Here is a 16,419-nt window from a genome sequence, read left to right as displayed (position 1 = left end):
TAAGCAAGTCGTTATTAAATAAGGCGAACTTGGGGGTACACAGACAAATCTGACTCCTGAAAGGGGTACAGTAGTCTGGACAGGTTGAGAACCACTGCTGTAGAATACCAGTGTCAACGGGAGCGTAAGCAATGGTCGATTTAGCATGTCCTTACTAGACCTACTAAATCGATCCTAGCGAGATCGATCTCTGGAGCATCGATCTCCAGGCAAATGTAGACAAGCCCTCAGAGTGGCAAAGCAGGCACTGTCCCAACCCCTCAGTGACCACAGAGCCTCACAGACACTTGGGTCATGGAACGCTTTTTGCAGGGGACAGAGAGGATGTAATCTTAACACTAGTTATTTTAAATATACTGCGGATGAGATCACCATCACCATTAAGCGGTCTGTGTTACTCATAATTAATTCCCCGGAGGATCATTCTCCCAGCACCAGAAAGTGAGTCACTAATTGACACTTGTGTCTATGGAGATTCAGCTTTTCGTATTTAAATACTGTAATTAAGCACACGGTCAAGTCACATCCGTGGAGTCCAGTGCTGCTGTATGGAGGCAGCTTGACAGCACTGGAGATCAAAGACCTGTCTGTAACCCCACAGGCCTCCCAGCCATGTGCCTCAGCCCTGAGCTGACCGCTCTGGGTCCCTACTAATCAGATGATCTCTCCAGTGGGTTCTGGCGCTCTTGGGGAAGTTACTCTAGAGCTGCGGGGGAAACTATGGCTCACAGGCCACACCCAGCCTGTTGAACCCTTCAGCCTGACCACCTGAGCTCCTGTCAGAGAGCAGGGCCAGGATGGCCTTGCCAGGAGGAGCCAGTCAGTCAGTGTGGCAAGCACGAGCAGCCAGCTGCCAGCCTTCCCCTTCCATCCTGGTCTTCCCCGACATACTGAGCTCCCCCAGGCCTGAGCGGTGCAGTCAGAGGGAGGGAGTGGGGTTGGGCGGGGGTCTTGGAGGTTGGACCAGGCCACACATGGCTGTTTGGGGAGACACAGGTCAACCTTCCTTACCAAGCCCTCCACTCAATTTCCCTACCCAGTATGGCCCACCCCACCTGAGCTGAGGGAGACAGGGGCTCAAACTGTGGTTGTGCAGTCACTGCTCCAACCACAGAATTACCCTTGGGTGTCTGCCCCTCTCAGTTCCAGCACGCACCGAAGAGACCTCTTTCGATTAAAGTTCGGGCAAACCCAGTAGGGTCCTTCAAAGCTATCGCTTCCAACCCATCGGCATTTTCAAATGGAAATTCCCCACCAGAGCAAGCTGTGGGATGGGCTGGAGAGAAACCGGATTTCATTCCACAAGTGGCTTCCATTCCCACAGGCTGTTTGCATGCTTCATTGCCCAGGGAGCCCAAGATGAAGAACATTATGTGACAGCTTGCCACATGGGGATACTCAGGCAAATTAATCCAACTTAATTTTTAAAAACTGCACTAGCCCTGTGAGGACATTCCCGTTCACCATGAACGTGGCCTTAAGTCAGTTGAATTTAATTCACTTCCAAATGATCTAAGATGACCCAACAGGGGTAGCTGTGTTAGTCTGTACTCCAACAAAACAAAGCAGCAGAAATGGAAATAAATCATTTTGTTAGTCTTTAAAGTGCTACATTTCTGCTGCTTTGTTTTGTAAGATGAACCAAATTAAGGCCACTTTAATTCCGGATAAGAGCGTCCACAGGGGTAAATGAGGTTTGACTGCTCCTCTTTACATTTTCACCCGTGGTTAATTTGGCTTCACTTTCCTGATCAGGCCCCGTTAGAAAAGCCCCAAAAGTGTTGTGCGTTTGTCCAGCCATTTGTTTACGAGACAGAAGTGGGAGCTGAAGTGTTTTATCCCATACTCACTTTGTTCTGATCTCCGGGTCATCGTGGCTGGAATGGCACATCTCGCTGAAGCGGGACACGAAGAAGTCATAGCTCCTGTGGTAGGACGGGGTGTCCTCTTCAATGTTTGCAAACTTCACAAACTGGAAAAAAAGGGAAAGAAGAGAGAGAAAGTGTCAGCCGAGAGGGAGGAAAGCAAAGGAGGGAGTGAGAAAATGGATTTTGTGAACCTCTCCAAGAAACGCACAGACCAGACTATGCCAACTCAAAGCTGCATGGGATCCACAGAGACAAAACCTATAGCCCAGGGTTTCTCAACCTTTGCTGTGCCGTGACCATCTTCTGACAACAAAAATTATTGCATGACCCCAGGAAGGGGGCCAGCGTCCAAGCCCCTCTGCCATGGGCAGAAGGGCCAAAGACAGAGCCAGTTGGGACACTGAGTATCTTTTCTGGACTGCAGAACAGCTCTGTGTGGTTCAAAAGCTCATCTCTCTCATCAACAAGTTGGTCCAATAAAAGATATTACCTCACCCACCCAGTCTCCCTAATCTCCTGGAGTCAACAAGGCCACAACACCCCTGCAAACAATAAAACAACTGATGCCAAAGCTTCAGGACTTCAGCCTGGGGCGGGTGAGGGCTGTGACCTGAGCCCCATCTGCCAGGGCTGAAGCAGACAGGTTTTGGCATCAGCTCGAGGCCACACCAATGTAATACCAGCCCTGGCAATCCCATTCCAATAGGGTTGGGACCAGTGTTCCCTGTAAGTTGAGCTCTTGGGAGGCCACCCAGGGGAGATTCTGGTGCCGCCCAGCTGATTAGAAAAGCACTTATAGCAGTCCACAGCACGGCCATCTACTAGGGGTCCACATCCACACAGACCTCGGTGCCCATAAAATTTAATCTGCATACGGCTGGAAATAAATAGTGAGAACATTGGTTGCGACCAACTTTGGGGTCCCTGCCCACTGTGTGAGAACTGCTGCTACTGATGCATCTCCACGACGACAGTGATCAGTACTCCTCGTCGTGCATCCGTGAGGATGCAGGAGTCTGCTCAGACTTATCTCAACATGCGGTGTGCCTCGTCCGTCGCACGAAATAGTCCGCCAACAGCCGTGAAGCCAGACAACCCTATGCTCTCCAATGAGCTTGCACGGGAAAACAATAGAAGACAAAGCCACTGTGCAGCCCACTGGTTCTCAATCTGTTTACCATTGTGAGCCAAGTATGCAGCCCACAATGTGGTTGTTTCTACTTTAAAAAGTATTTATTAGCAGAGGGACTTCAAGCCAAATGTCTTACAGTCCAGATGAGAGCCCCAACCCTGGGGCTACAGAACCAAGCCTGGCCACCTCTTTGTTAGGTGGGCCATATCAACTACTACCTGTATGGCCCTGAGGGTGTCACCTGGGCCAAAGCTGTGCACTAACTGTGCTGCAGGTGGCCTGCAGGCTGAGAACCATGGCTATAGCCTGTGGGTGAACCCCCATCACCGAGCAAGCACTCCATAGCTGACCTCTCAGGCCACGTCGTCAGGGGAAGCTGGTGCAACGCCTTCCAAAGAGAGGGCCGGAAGTGTCAGTTCATAACTTAGCTAAACACTAAAAAAAAAAAATCACACTCTCCAGCAGGACTCCAGTGTCCTGGCTTATTAAAACAAATGGTAACCCCCTGTTTTGTCCTATCCCTTTGCCCTGAATGGTCTGTGCTAAGCAATCAGTTCCACTGGCTGGGATCATTGGGGTAGTTTTTCCCAACTATGTGCTTCAAAAGCTTGTCTCTTTCACCAACAGAAGTTGGAGGGGGTGAGGAAATATCCTTTATTGGACCATCTCTCTAACCTCCAGGAACCAGCAAGGCTGCCCAGGGGAGCTTGCTGGGCCCTGGGCCAGGTGCGAGAGGCGATTCTACAGTCATAAGGGGCAGGACCTAATGTGGAAGGGGTGGAGCCAGGAGTGGGAACAAGCCATGGCCCTTGCCCCGCCCCCGAGCCCTCTGCGCTGTCCAGAGCACCTGGCCTGGGGCACACAGCTCTCTGGAAGCAATTTAGAACTCCAGGGGCTCCAGGCACCACTGCCTCCACTTCCTGGGCCTCTCTGAATCTTCAGGCCCCAGTACAATGGCCCCCTTTGCCTCCCTCATCGGCAGGCCTAAAGCCACAACACTGCACACAGCCAAAAATGTCAGATGTCTCAAAATTGCCCTGTTCTGTTCATTCCCTCTGAAGTGCACAGCACCAGAGATGGGCTAGACGGACCATCCACCTAACCTAGCATGGCCACTCTTATACCTCCATCTGCAAATGGGGAGAATACTATTTACGGTCATAGTGCACTAGGTCTGCCTCGCTTCCAATATGGTGCCCATCACCACGGCATCTCGATGTTATAGTCCTTCCTCCCTCTCCCCACCCATCCAGTGGGGCTTGACTTTATTCTCTTTCATTTCCTGGGCTTGCCTGCTCTGCGAGGCCGCTGGGAGAACAGCGCCCAAGCTGTCAGTCTGCTGTCGACGCCCCTCAACACTCAACTCTGCATCTGCATGGGCAGAAGTGACTGACTAGCCGACAGGTGCGTGATTTTTGCTCCACTAATAAATGTCCAATCCAAAAGGGAAACGACAGGCTGGCTTTGAGCAATCCAACCACCAGGCTCAGCAGCCCTGGGACTTGTTCCCAGAAACAAGGGACCCACTCCCACCTGTGAGCACTTCCACTATTTACCAAGAAAAGCAGCGGTGCGTCATAATGAGATTTACAGCATGAGCTGCCGTCTTCCTTCACTGCACTTCCACGTGCTGATGGGGAACCAGCTGTAGACCCCAGGCTGAGAGGAGTGGGAGGAAGAGAACAGCTTGGGGATTTTTCAGTCCATCCCCCTGCCAGGAAAGAGCTAGTTATCTCCACAGAAAACACTCATTTTAATTAATCTCCAGGGACTGCGTCCCCAGAGCCCTACAGCTCTCGGCCCTTTGGTGTCAGCCGGTACTGCCAGAGCTGGTGGCAGCACGCTGCCCTTTCAGCTCCAGAGCAGCAGGGCATTTAATGCTCCCAAAAATGCCTGACTGACAGGCTCCGGGGCGTGGCACACAGGCAGCGCCAGCTTCTTGCAAGCAGCCCCTCCCCTGCCAATCAGCCTTCATCTTGGGGTACGGGAGCCTCAGAAAGGAGAACATTCCCCAGGGTCCATTCAGTCCATGGCCCTTCTGCTCCGCCTCCCAAGTGGTACTGTCTGCAGGCTGAGCTGTTGGGAAGCAAGGACAGTCTGTTTAGGCAGCATCTCGCCCAATGGGACTGGATCAGACAGAGGCTTCTGGATCATAAGACACACAATAAATTAGGGTGGCAACATCTGTCCGTAAGGAACTAGCCTAAGATCAAGTGCGCGTTTCGCCCCAGTAGAGTCAGCAGACTGGAAGCGCCTTGTGCTTCTCCTGACCGCAGATGGACTGGAGCTCGTGATTGGCAGATAAACGGCTCCACCAGCCATTATCAGTCCCAAATCAACCGGCTCAGAGACCCAGGCTCAAGCCACGGTAAGGGCAAAGGGACCTGTGGTTTTTAATGATGCTCTTTCCCTACCGTACGTAGGCCGAGGCACATTTGAAAACATGCAGCAACGTCTCCAGGCTCAGAATGGGTCTGGCGCCAGCCGCTCGCACTTCAAAGTCCTCCAAATCGAGGGAGCGGAAGAGAGGCTCCTGCCTGACACCTGCCAAGTTGCTGGTCCTGACGTAAGGGCCAGCAAGGTGCAAGGGGTCCCAGGGAGGTGGTCCAGGGAAAGTGAGGCAGTTAAGGGAGAGAGGAGAAGGTCAGGACTCAGAACAGTGGGTGGGCTGGAGTCCCCCCTCCCCTTGTACCACACTTAGCCACACCTGAGAGAGGCCATTATAAGCTGTGGCTTCCCCTGAGGTAAGGGGCTAGACAGAGGCTGAAGCTGACCAGTGGTGAGTGCACTGAGGCAGGAGTGGTGGGAACCCTCCCGCTCCCAAAGGGGGTGAGAGGCTGTAGTCTTCATGGCCTGAAAAGGACGCTGTGGTCCAGGGAGCAACATGGGTACAGAGCACGAGCTGGAGCAGGGAGCAACAATGAATGACACAGCCAAGCGAGGGTGCCCAGCTGACAGAGCCAATTCCCAGGGTAACCAGCAGGAGGCGCTGCCGCGGTGTTACAGGGCCCTGGACTGTAAGGTGGTTGCGGCAGAGACCTTTGCCTCCTTTCTGCACAGTTCTCAGCGCCAGGCACACAGTGATAACAGGACGGGCACACATCGCTGCTAGACGCCCGCCGATGGGCCCATCGGAACGAGACACACATGCCCCCCACCAGCGGGGAGGGGGTTTTGTTCCACTTCTGTCTCTGAAACGAGACTTTTCCGCATCGGGGATTATCGAGGAGTGACTCAGAGAAGCGGCGACATTTCCAAGGCAAGATCTCACAGGCGTGACTCAGCCTGGCTGGCTATAAACAGCATCCTCACGCCTCCACCATGAGCACCCTTACGGAGGGACTGTGCCACAATACCCTTTAACTGAGCACACACCTGGAGGCAAATTCCCATGCAGCATCTTATTACTTGTCTTGATTTCCCAACAGAAACACAGCCCAGGCTCTCTGTGGGAATTGCCCTGAGCAGTCCTCTGGCCCACGCCCAGCAGAGGGGCCCTTTAACATGTACCAGACCCTAGCTGCCATTGTTAATTAAGAGTGCCGGGCCAGCAGCACAACTGATGGCTGAAACAAAACACAGGGCTCTCGCCAAATCCTCCTCATTCCTATGGCTTTTAGGTACATTCACACCAAGCCTGTGTTCCAAAAGCCGGTGTCAGAGACAGACCCCCATTATGTGACCCTTGGGCCTCTGCTCTAACCAGTAGGCCATTCTTCCTCAAGGCTTTCCTGCTTCGTGATCCAGATTGGTGAGCTATTGCGTATGGTCTGTGCTGCTGGAGCAACAACAGGCAAGGAATGAACCGGTGGGGACATCGCTGGCGATCTTCCTCCTGGCCCCTGGTCCTTCAAGCCTGAGGAGTTGCAGCTACAAACTGAACCTGTTCTGCGGAGATGCTGAGGACCTGGGATTCAATTTCTGCTGTTGGCAGCACCATCCTAAATCCAGCACAACTCCACTGAAACCCAAGGAGGGTGTCACAGGACGGACTGGGCCCTTTGGGGAGGGAACTGATCCAGTCCCCCTTCCTTGGGGGACCGTCCAGCCCGTTTTTGGAGGGACGGCCCTGTATTTCGGGCCCCATTCTGGCGTCCTGATTTATTTTGCAAAAGGGGTCCCATTGCCCTGCATTTCACAGGGTTCACTGGCTTCTCCCCAGCTGAGAGAGTTGGAAGATGGACCTGCACCATTGCCACCCGGCTTCCCTCACCTGGGGAGCTGGGAGCCAGACCGTGCAGTGGCTCAGCTACTGCCCAGCTTCCTCCAGCGGGAGCTGGCGCTGAGCCAGGGCCATGGGTTAGAGCAGGGACAGAGGCTGCAGGGCTTGGAGCTGGAGCTGTGGGAGGCTGAGCTGGGCTGCGAAGGTTGGAGCTGGAGCCTGGGCTGGGGGAGGGAGGAGAGGTTTGGAGCAGGGCTGCTGGAGCTGGAGTCGGAGCCATTGCGGCGGGGGTGGCGCTGAACTTTGGCCACAGTGGGGTTGGAGCCAGAACCCCCCAGCTCAGGCAGCCAGGAGCTGGACCTGTGCGGGGTTTGCGGTTGCCACCCATAACTCGGGGAAGCCAGGAGCTTTGCTGGTGGAGTGGCAACCCTGCTCCCAGTGCCCCAGACATCTGTCCCATTTTGGCCAGGATGGGGGTCATTCCCCATGTCCCATAGTTAGCCAGGGGAGATAGGGTCACCCTACTCCTGTGCCTCATTAGCAGCCTGTCTGATGGAGCCGGCCGGAGGGCACGTTCCCCTAACGAGCCAGGGGAAACAGGAGGAGGAAAACTATCACACAGGAGCCCAGCTGAGGGCGGGCAGGAGATGGGAAGTGGGTGAAAGGTTTGGCCTGGAAGCTGGAGGCAGAGGGAGTAACAGCACCATATGAGCAGACCCGGACACAGGAAGCGGCTCAGCTCACGTGGAAGGCACTGCAGCGGAGGATGAAGTTCTGTGTTGCTCTGAGGGACTTTATTTGGGCCTGGAGAGAAGTTCTGTGTCAGAGGGAAAGTTTTGTGCTCTCTCTCTCTCTCTCTCTCTCTCTCTCTCTCTCTCTCTCTCTCTCTCCAGCAAAAGTTGTTCTAATGAAAGACGTTATCTCCCCCACTGCATCTCTTGGATTATTTGTTATTCAGCCATCCCCCCCCAGGAGACTGGGTGGAGTAAAGCACCCTTGGAGGGGGAAACTGAGGCTGACGGAGCACCCTCAGGCCAGGACAGGGCGTGCAGGAGGCGGCTGACCTGTTGGCACAGGGACTGCAAAGGAAAATGGCAGGATTCAGCTGAGCATGGCTTCCAAGCCAGCAAATGGCATAACCATAGGCATGGCAATCCAGCCCCATTCTGCAGCAGCGAATCTCTCTTCAGCCCAGCCCTGGGTCTTTGGACGGATATTCTCCCTGTGCACCGGCTCCCCTGTGCTTTCCCAAATCAGTCCCTGACCACAGGTGGCCTCGAAATCCACCAAAGCATCAACGTCAGGAAAGAGGGTTGCCCAGGCCACGGCCCAGTAGCGGTCAAGTCTTCCCCAGGACAATCGGCCTCCGCCCTACCCCGGCACAGCAGATGAGAGCAGCTTTCTCCGCAGTGCGGCTCTGGTAGTGACAAACCTTGCTCCCTGCCAAAGCCTCTGGTAGCAGGGCTCCCCTTGCTGTTGCAGAACCACTCCATACTGGACTGCTCTGCCCAAGGCCTCTAGGAGGAACGGGACAGAGACAGACCCAGTTATTCCCCCCACAGCTACCCCCGGCTTCGCTGAGCCTCCCCGGCATTCAGCACAGCGAGAGCACTGGGCTGGATGGTCTCCAGCCCAGCAGCCAACGACTGTCCCCTCCAATCCTCCAGCAAGCAGCACGCTGGCTCCCCCCACCACAGGTAGAAAAAGTGCCCAATGTGTTACTCAAGTAAGACTGCAGCTGCTTTCACTTCTGGGCACCTGAGTTCAATAAGGACATGACATGCAGTGTGTTTGTGTGTGTACTTTTACTCAAGTAGTTTTCTGGGGGAGCCTCCCACCAGTGACTTGTACTTATGTACACGCCTCCCCCGCCCTGCCTGTCCTTTTACTCAAGTAACTTTCTGGGCACTTTTTCCTCCTCTGCCCCATGCGGAGGTAAGCAACTCCCACTAAAACAACTATGCTCCAGGCAGCCAAGGACAGCAGGTGGCTCCTGCCGCCACAAACCAAAACATGTCTGTCATCTCTTGCTTCCTTCTGCCTCTACGGCCCTCCCATTGCCTGCCCAGCACCTGGCGAGGTGCTGAGCTGAGACCTCTGCAGGTGACTGTACAATGAACACACGTGGCAGGCACCTCCTCCTCTGACTTGCTGCCACACCTTTGGGAGAGGAAATGTCTGTGCTGTGTGTATAAGGGGTCCTGAGCCGCAGCCCAGCTTGGGAGTCGTGTTCCGTCCCATCAGAGCTGCTAAAGGGCGGGGGCTGTTTGGACACAGCCTTGCTGAGTGCTTTACACATTAGATTGGGAACCAGGAGCTTCCCAGTTCTAACCCCAGCTCTGCCACAGATGCCTTCTGCAGGCTAAGGCAAAACGCTAAACCTCTCTGGGGTTCGGTTTTCTTGCCTGCAGAATGACTCCCCAGAGGACGACAGGTAATTACTGTTCACCGTGCTCTATAATACACTCTGTCAGAATGAACTGTGGGGGACGAGGATGGGAGAGACCACAGCCCTCTACTGAATGGATCAACTGTGTGTCATAGGCCTTAAGCAGCTCATGGAGAGTCTCCTGTCCATGAACAGACAGGCACTTTATGACCAGGGAATACAGATTCTGTGCTTGGTGTCAGTGTCATGCTGACACTCAGGATCATCAGCAGGACGGACTGAACTTACAACCAGAGGGGCTAACGCCTTGTGCCCTCCCACATGAGCTAAAGGACAGCTGGCTCTGAGCCAAGGCCGTAGAGCAGTGCCTCTGGCATTACGCCAACATGATATTCCATGCGAAGCGGCTACTGAAGGAGCAGGCTGGGGGTTAATAGCAGTCGCTGCAGTAGAAGACAGGGCTGCCCCGCCACTTCAGCCTGCCAAGAGCGGCGTTACGCTGACTTCATTTGACCAATCGATGATCGTGCTTCTCGGATGCCTGTGGATTAATAGCTCTGCTGACAGACGCACTGTGGCACTTCCCCATCACTTTCAATTTAGAACTATTAACGTCGATGAAGAACGGGGTGTGAAAGCTTTTGACTCTGCCTCCGCTTTCCGTGCGGTGATATTTATAACCCACGCTGCTCATGGGAATGTTCTGTATTGCGGCGAGACACAGGCAGAACACAGCACAGGGCCGACCTGCCTGCCAGCTGGGATGCAGCCACTGCAGTGGCCGCAACCAAGGAGCAGGGTTCACCACCCCACCAGACGACCATTAGAGCGGCCAACTCTCAGGCTAAGATGGGACAGGAGAGCTGAGCACAAGAGTCCTTGCTGCCTAAAGGTTTATCACGAGCAACGCCAAAGCCATCCAACCAAGTTCTCAGAGGTGTGCTGTGTCCTCAGAAGACTAATTATCACATACAGCTTGTGCTTCAGAGAGATGAAGCAACTTTTAAGCTATTCTGGTCGTCTCACCAAATGCGGGCATGAAGAGCAATTGTATGAGTAGTTATACAGCTGGAAGCAGTACGGTGTAGTAGTTAGAGCAGGGGCTTGTGAACTGGGACTTCTGGCCCATGTGGTTTGGAGGAAGTCATTTCAGCCCCCTGTGCCTTGCTTTTCCCATCTGTAGAATGGGGCTAACATTACATACTTGAGCTGTAGCGGTTATCAAAATTATTTCTTGCAAAGGAACTCGCTGGCTAATTCAGCCCTTTCGTCTGTTCACAGACAGCACATGGACCCAACTTGATTTCCACAGAGTCCACGCGCTGTCCGTGATTTCGGGAGACCTGACTCCCAATTTTGAATGCATAGGTTGGAGATCCTGCAGCAGCTGCGAGTGGAGGTGATGGCAGCTGCCAACACCAGGCACCTCTGACTATCGAGCCCTACGTTGCTTGTGAGAGGCTCCTAGGAATGAGGCATCCCAAACGAATGGCTACTTCTGCAAATATTGCCCCAAATGACCATGTCCCTTTATGGCCTCTCCAGCTTCGGGACACCACACAATCCCAGGCACCGAAAGCCAACGCTAACAGGCACTGTCGTCCTTGGCTCCCCGCTCTTGCGGTGTGCATTGCTGCTCAGACAGGGTGAGAATGTGACAGAAATGACAGAGGCTCCATGCAGGGACCTGCCCTACCTGCTACACATTAAGATCCATTAGAGTGCGGCCATGAGCTCCCAGTGCTGGCCTGCAGGGGTCTCCAGACCCAGACAAATTAATGCTTAATGCAGCCTTTCCCTTCCCCTTTGTCCTGTTTCCATTCATTCTCTCCCCCAAATTCACCCCACCTTCCCCAGCCCCCTCCCCATGCCTCCATCCCCACCTCTGCTGCTGCTTTGTTCCCCCATCTATTCTATATCCTCACCCCATTCCTCCTGCTCTTCCCCCATAACCTTCTCTCCTCTGCACCCATTCCCCTTACCTCTTCATCCCACCACTCGCCCACCTCCTCTCTGGATCTGTCCTGCCCTGCGCCTCCCTGTCTGTCCCACTCCACAACCTCAACCTCTTTCTTGGCCCCTCACCCCCCAGCCCGCTCTGTGGCTGTCCTGCACTTGACTGGTCTACAGGGCACAGAACGAGCTAGCCTCCCTGTCCCCTTGCCACACACACTCTAGGTTGGGGGGGCTGTTGTGACTTCTGCTCTTTGGACGACATTGTTCAGTTGAGCGCCGCATGCCCCCTGCTATTTCTGTCATGGGCTCTGACTGATCCGCCCAGCCCCTGCTCTGCTCGTTGGCCTGCAGCCCCCCAGCTCACCCCAGTGCTCCAGGCCCGGGCCTGTCCCAACGGGAGATTTTTCCCACCCACCCACCCACAGGTTTGGTGAGGTGGATAAAGAAGGATCTGAGCCAGGCTTGAACCTGGTGCTCCAGGGAGGGAGCTGGTGTGTGTGAACACACTCTTGTGCCCCTGTGTGTTGGAACAGGCAGCATGGAGCCAGGATCCCCTGGCACTGCAAAAGGTGGCTCTGAAGGGGGAGACCAGCACGGCTGCTGCTTACCGAATTTGTGCCCAGGATCTGCAGGTTGGGCTTCTCTGACTCCAGCAGCTTCGCCACCATCTTCAGGAAGCTCTCCACAAACAAATTGATGCTCTGGCAGTGACAGGCCATTAGCAGCTGGTCCAACGCTTCCATGGCAATGCACACGTACCTGAGGGAAACAGCACAGGGCGGGAGTGACTCACCGTGAAAGGAAGGAGGCCGGGTGCTTAGAGCAGGGGGACTGGGCCTCAGTCACCTACCAGCTGACCTGCTGGCTCACTGCGCAAGCCTGAGCTAGTCATGTCACCCCATGCCTCAGTTTCCCCTTCTGTAAAGCAGGGTTAATACCAGCCTGCGGCACAAGCCTTTGGGGTGCCGTGAGATGCTCCAGGTAACTCATTCTGGTTTGCATTTGAAGGTCTGGGGATGTTCCCGCAGTCTGGGGCCCAATCCTGCACTGACAATGGAGCCCTGATGATTTGCTTCTGAAAGGGTTAATCAGCTCCCAGCATCCATTACTCCGCAAGAGGTTGCAATGGTGTGAACGGAGGGCGGAAGTGATGTCTGGTGGGGAATAAGCCACGGGAAGTGCTACTCTGGAAAGCAATCACAGGATTCTCTTCACACAGGAGCAGCCACATTGGATCAGACCAAAGGTCCATCTAGCCCAGCACCCGGTCTTCCAACCCTGGCCAACGCCAGGTGCCTCAGAAGGAATGAACGCAACAGGTATGTTAACTTCTCTAGTAATAACCTCCACTCCACAAGACCCAGAGAACACCAGGAAGTAGGAACAGAACAGGCACCAAACAGTGTTTTCCAAAGCTACCCAAGAGCATCTTGGTTGGAAGGTGGTGATGGTAGTCCTGTGGGATTGGCCCTCCAGTTTAACTGGCAGCTGAGATTGTGGGGACACAGAGGCAGTGTGGTGGAGCAGGAATGACAGAGAGTTTAACCTGGTAGCAGCACAGAGCACTTTGGGGGAAGCCAGACATCTCACCTCCCCAGCCCTTGAGTTAATAACTTTGAGCCCTGCTCCACCAGAATGTCTGCAAGCACCGGGACTGGATTCAGATTCCTTTGCTAAAGGGGAAAAAGGCCATTTGCACCTTCCTAACAAAGCGAAGCCAGAAACAAAAGCCTGGTACCAGTCAAACGACTAATGATTCATCCCATGTCCTCTCCATCTTCAGCTCCACAACCTTGGGGTCATGGAGTCTCGCAGACAAAGGCCTGATGGGATCCAAACACAAGAAGTTGCAACCGGACAAACTCAGACTAGAAATAAGGTGTAGTGTTTTTAACAGGGAAGATAATTATCCATTAGGACAAGTAACTGAAGACCACAGAGATTCACTGTCACTTGGCAATTCTTAAATCAAGGCAGGGATTTTTTAAACGTATGCTCTAATTTAAAAGGAATTCATTTGGGGAAGATGTCTAACACCAAGAGAAGAGATCAGACTCAAGGATCACAATGGTCTCTCCTGGCCAGGAATCTATGAACCTAGTCAGTCTGCTCTGCGTACGGACACTCAACTAGATCAGATACTTATTTAGTTACACGGGTCCAACCCCCTTATGTTTCAATTTAAGGGAGCTTTCCAGGTGTTCAGCTTGTTCCCAGTTATAAAGCCCACTCAGAGTCAAGCACGCTTCACTACTCCACGGGGTAAATCTTTTGCAATGCTGCCCTCACACACCCACAAGCAGCCTGAAAATTCTCCAGGTGGCCCTGATGTTCCAGAAAAACCCAGGCTAAAACTGTTCCTTGCACCACCAGTCACCACCCCCACTGCTGGCAGATCACGAGAGAAGGCAACTCCCACATCCTCTGCTCAAAGGTCATACTCCCGTTGCTCACGGATGTCAGCGAGAGTGGCAGGTGCCTCTCAGCTCCCAGGATGGAAGAGATGACGAACACCTCAGGGAGAAGTTGAGTGGCAGCTCACCAGACCGTTTGCAGTCATTTGCCACAGCTGGTCTTTAAGGTCCCTTATTAAATCGTATTTTTTTTTAAATGTGGCTGTTTGATCCAGAGAGGAGAGACCAAAGACGACTCTGAACGGGGGGCATGAATATTTCTTGGATGCACACTACCGCACTGGCTGCCTGACTGTTTCAATTTCAGAAGTCATCCTGTGCCACAGTCGATTTCTGAATCTCGTTGTTCGGCTGTGGCTCTGGACATGCCTGTACATGCAGGCTGCAGGTGGCCCTGCTCTACGGATTACTTCTGTGGTTGGCTAGTTATAGAACAAAGACAGGCCAGACCATCTCTGGACACTGCATTTGAGGAAGGAGGGGGCTGCCCCCCCCCAAATTTATTTTTGATCCTTCCCCAAATTAAAGTGCAGTAGTGATACAGAGCCAGGTGCTCAGCTTGTATAGATCAGCCTGACTCCATTTACATCACCTGAGGATCTGGCCCAATACCCCAGTGGTTCTATTATAGACCTGCCCAGGAGTGACAGATGGGATCTGGGATTAGCAAACACAACTGGGCTTTCCAGACATACCTGTCAGACTTCAGAGTTACCCTGGGGAAATCTGCTAAACCCCCATGACCTGATCAAAAGACACAGCAGCCCACTGGACAGGTTTGTGTGTTGGGAGGGCAAGCGTGGGAAACGCAGATCTAGTCCCAGACTGCTGGCAACACGCTCAAACGCTGCCATGTCCAATACATTCACCACTCACTATATGTGGCAAATAGGACGCTGCATTGCAACGAATGGGGGGATTGCCAACCAGCAGCTCTCCAGCTGCACGTGGCTCCTGGAGCCTTTAAATATGGCTCCTCCTGAGAGCAGCCCACAGGGAGCGCTGCCCGCCCACTCCGTGCACGTACCCCACCGCTTGGTGGGAGAAGTGCGTGGCAGCCACAGTGGTCCTGGTCAGTTACTGGCATTGAATTAGAACAGGGAGCCTGGAAGTGCCTGGCTCTGGGGGAGGGTATTTATTTAAAGCAGGGGCTAGGAGTGCCTGGCTGTGGGGGAGGGCATTTATTTAGCAATCTAATGTGGCGAATATGGAAAGACAACAACCACAAGCGTGGCCACCTTTGAATTCCTATTGGACAGCACCGGTCTAACGGTAAGGCCACCAGCCCAGAGCCAAGAGTCTGCCATTGCCGACCCTGCAGCAGACGCTGGCAGGCCCACCGACAGAGGTGGGCAGTGAGGACAGTGCCCCAGGGCTTGAAAGAGGTCTGGAACTCGTGCTGCTACCACCACCAAAATAGCCGCAGCAGCGGCACAAGCTCTGGGCCCCTGTGAAATGCGGCAGCAGCGCTGGGTGGCCGTTCCACATGGCTCTGAAGGAACGCAGGGAGCCCCAGCGCTGAGGACAGAGAGGCACTAAGGGCGGCCTACTTTTGGTCCTGCCCCTTTGGCTCCTGGCCCCGCCCCTTCTGGGACACAGAGGCGGAGCCTCTCCACCTTGCCCCGAGGTTCCCAGTGGATGCTAGTCCCCATCTGCGGCCACACACAGCTCCCATCACCTGTCTGCAACTGCTTCTCAGTTCTGCAGCAAAGGGTGGGTTCTGGGGCTTGGGCCCAGGCCAGAGTCAGGGAGCACAGAAGGCCCTGGTAACGGCATGTGAGGAAGGTGCGTGTTTGAACAGTTCGTACCAGGCTTGATTCTGCTCACTTGCCTCAGTATTAGACCAGTGAAGCACCCCTGAAGATGCCCTTGGTTACACTGGTACAGGATGCAGTGGGACCGAGCCCAGCTGTGTATAGTTAAAAGGGGTGCCACGAACCCTATACTGCAATAAGGTTGAACCTCTGAAACCAAAGCTGGGAGACCAGCCACCAGGAGCCCTGGTCAGGGCAGCCACAGCTGGTTGGCAGCAGGGGGGTTGCGGCCCAGAGTAGAGGCCGAGGCAGGAAACAGGCAACAGGAGAAGCCAGGGAACCACATCTGGGACTGGGAACTGGGTGGCCTGCGGCTGGGATATGGTGTGGGTAGCCAGCGCTGGGAAGTCAGGGCTTTAGCCAAGGAAGAGTGGGCAGGACCGGGAAACCATCAGGGAAGCACTGACCTCCCCTCTTCCAGCAAAATCCTGGCCTGGGACCACTCTGGTCCTGAGAGTGCTAGCCCAGGGAGGTCAAATCTGTATTTAAAACAGAACAAACAGAGCAACCCTGCAGCACCTTACAGACTACCAATATTATTAATGAGGTGCTATTTTTTGTCTGTAAAGGGCTCCAGGGCTTCTCCTTTTGTTTTGTGAAGATACAGGCTAACACAGCTCCTCCTCCGAGGCTGTGCTTGAAAGTCTGGTTTGGGAACAACTGAACACAGGGTGGTCCAAAGGA

The 16,419-nt window shown here is 54.0% G+C and overlaps 1 protein-coding gene across 5 annotated transcripts in view; it reads right to left on the bottom strand.

Annotated features, from left to right (window-relative positions):
* The window catches only part of EFR3B (EFR3 homolog B), a 127,179-nt gene that overhangs the window by 56,572 nt on the left and 54,188 nt on the right, over positions 1-16,419 (bottom strand). For all 5 annotated transcript variants that reach the window (XM_074991425.1, XM_074991426.1, XM_074991428.1 and 2 more), the window contains exons 4-5: positions 12,116-12,266; positions 1,851-1,972 (exon numbers count right to left, since the gene is read on the bottom strand). In XM_074991425.1, coding sequence (XP_074847526.1) covers positions 1,851-1,972; positions 12,116-12,266 — 273 coding nt within the window. The remainder of the gene's footprint in view (positions 1-1,850; positions 1,973-12,115; positions 12,267-16,419) is intronic.

The sequence above is a fragment of the Carettochelys insculpta genome, chromosome 3 (genome assembly GCF_033958435.1).
Source record: "Carettochelys insculpta isolate YL-2023 chromosome 3, ASM3395843v1, whole genome shotgun sequence".
NCBI lineage: Eukaryota > Metazoa > Chordata > Testudines > Carettochelyidae > Carettochelys > Carettochelys insculpta.
Note: the sequence above shows the minus strand (reverse complement) of the source record. Positions and strands in the feature narration are given on the sequence as shown.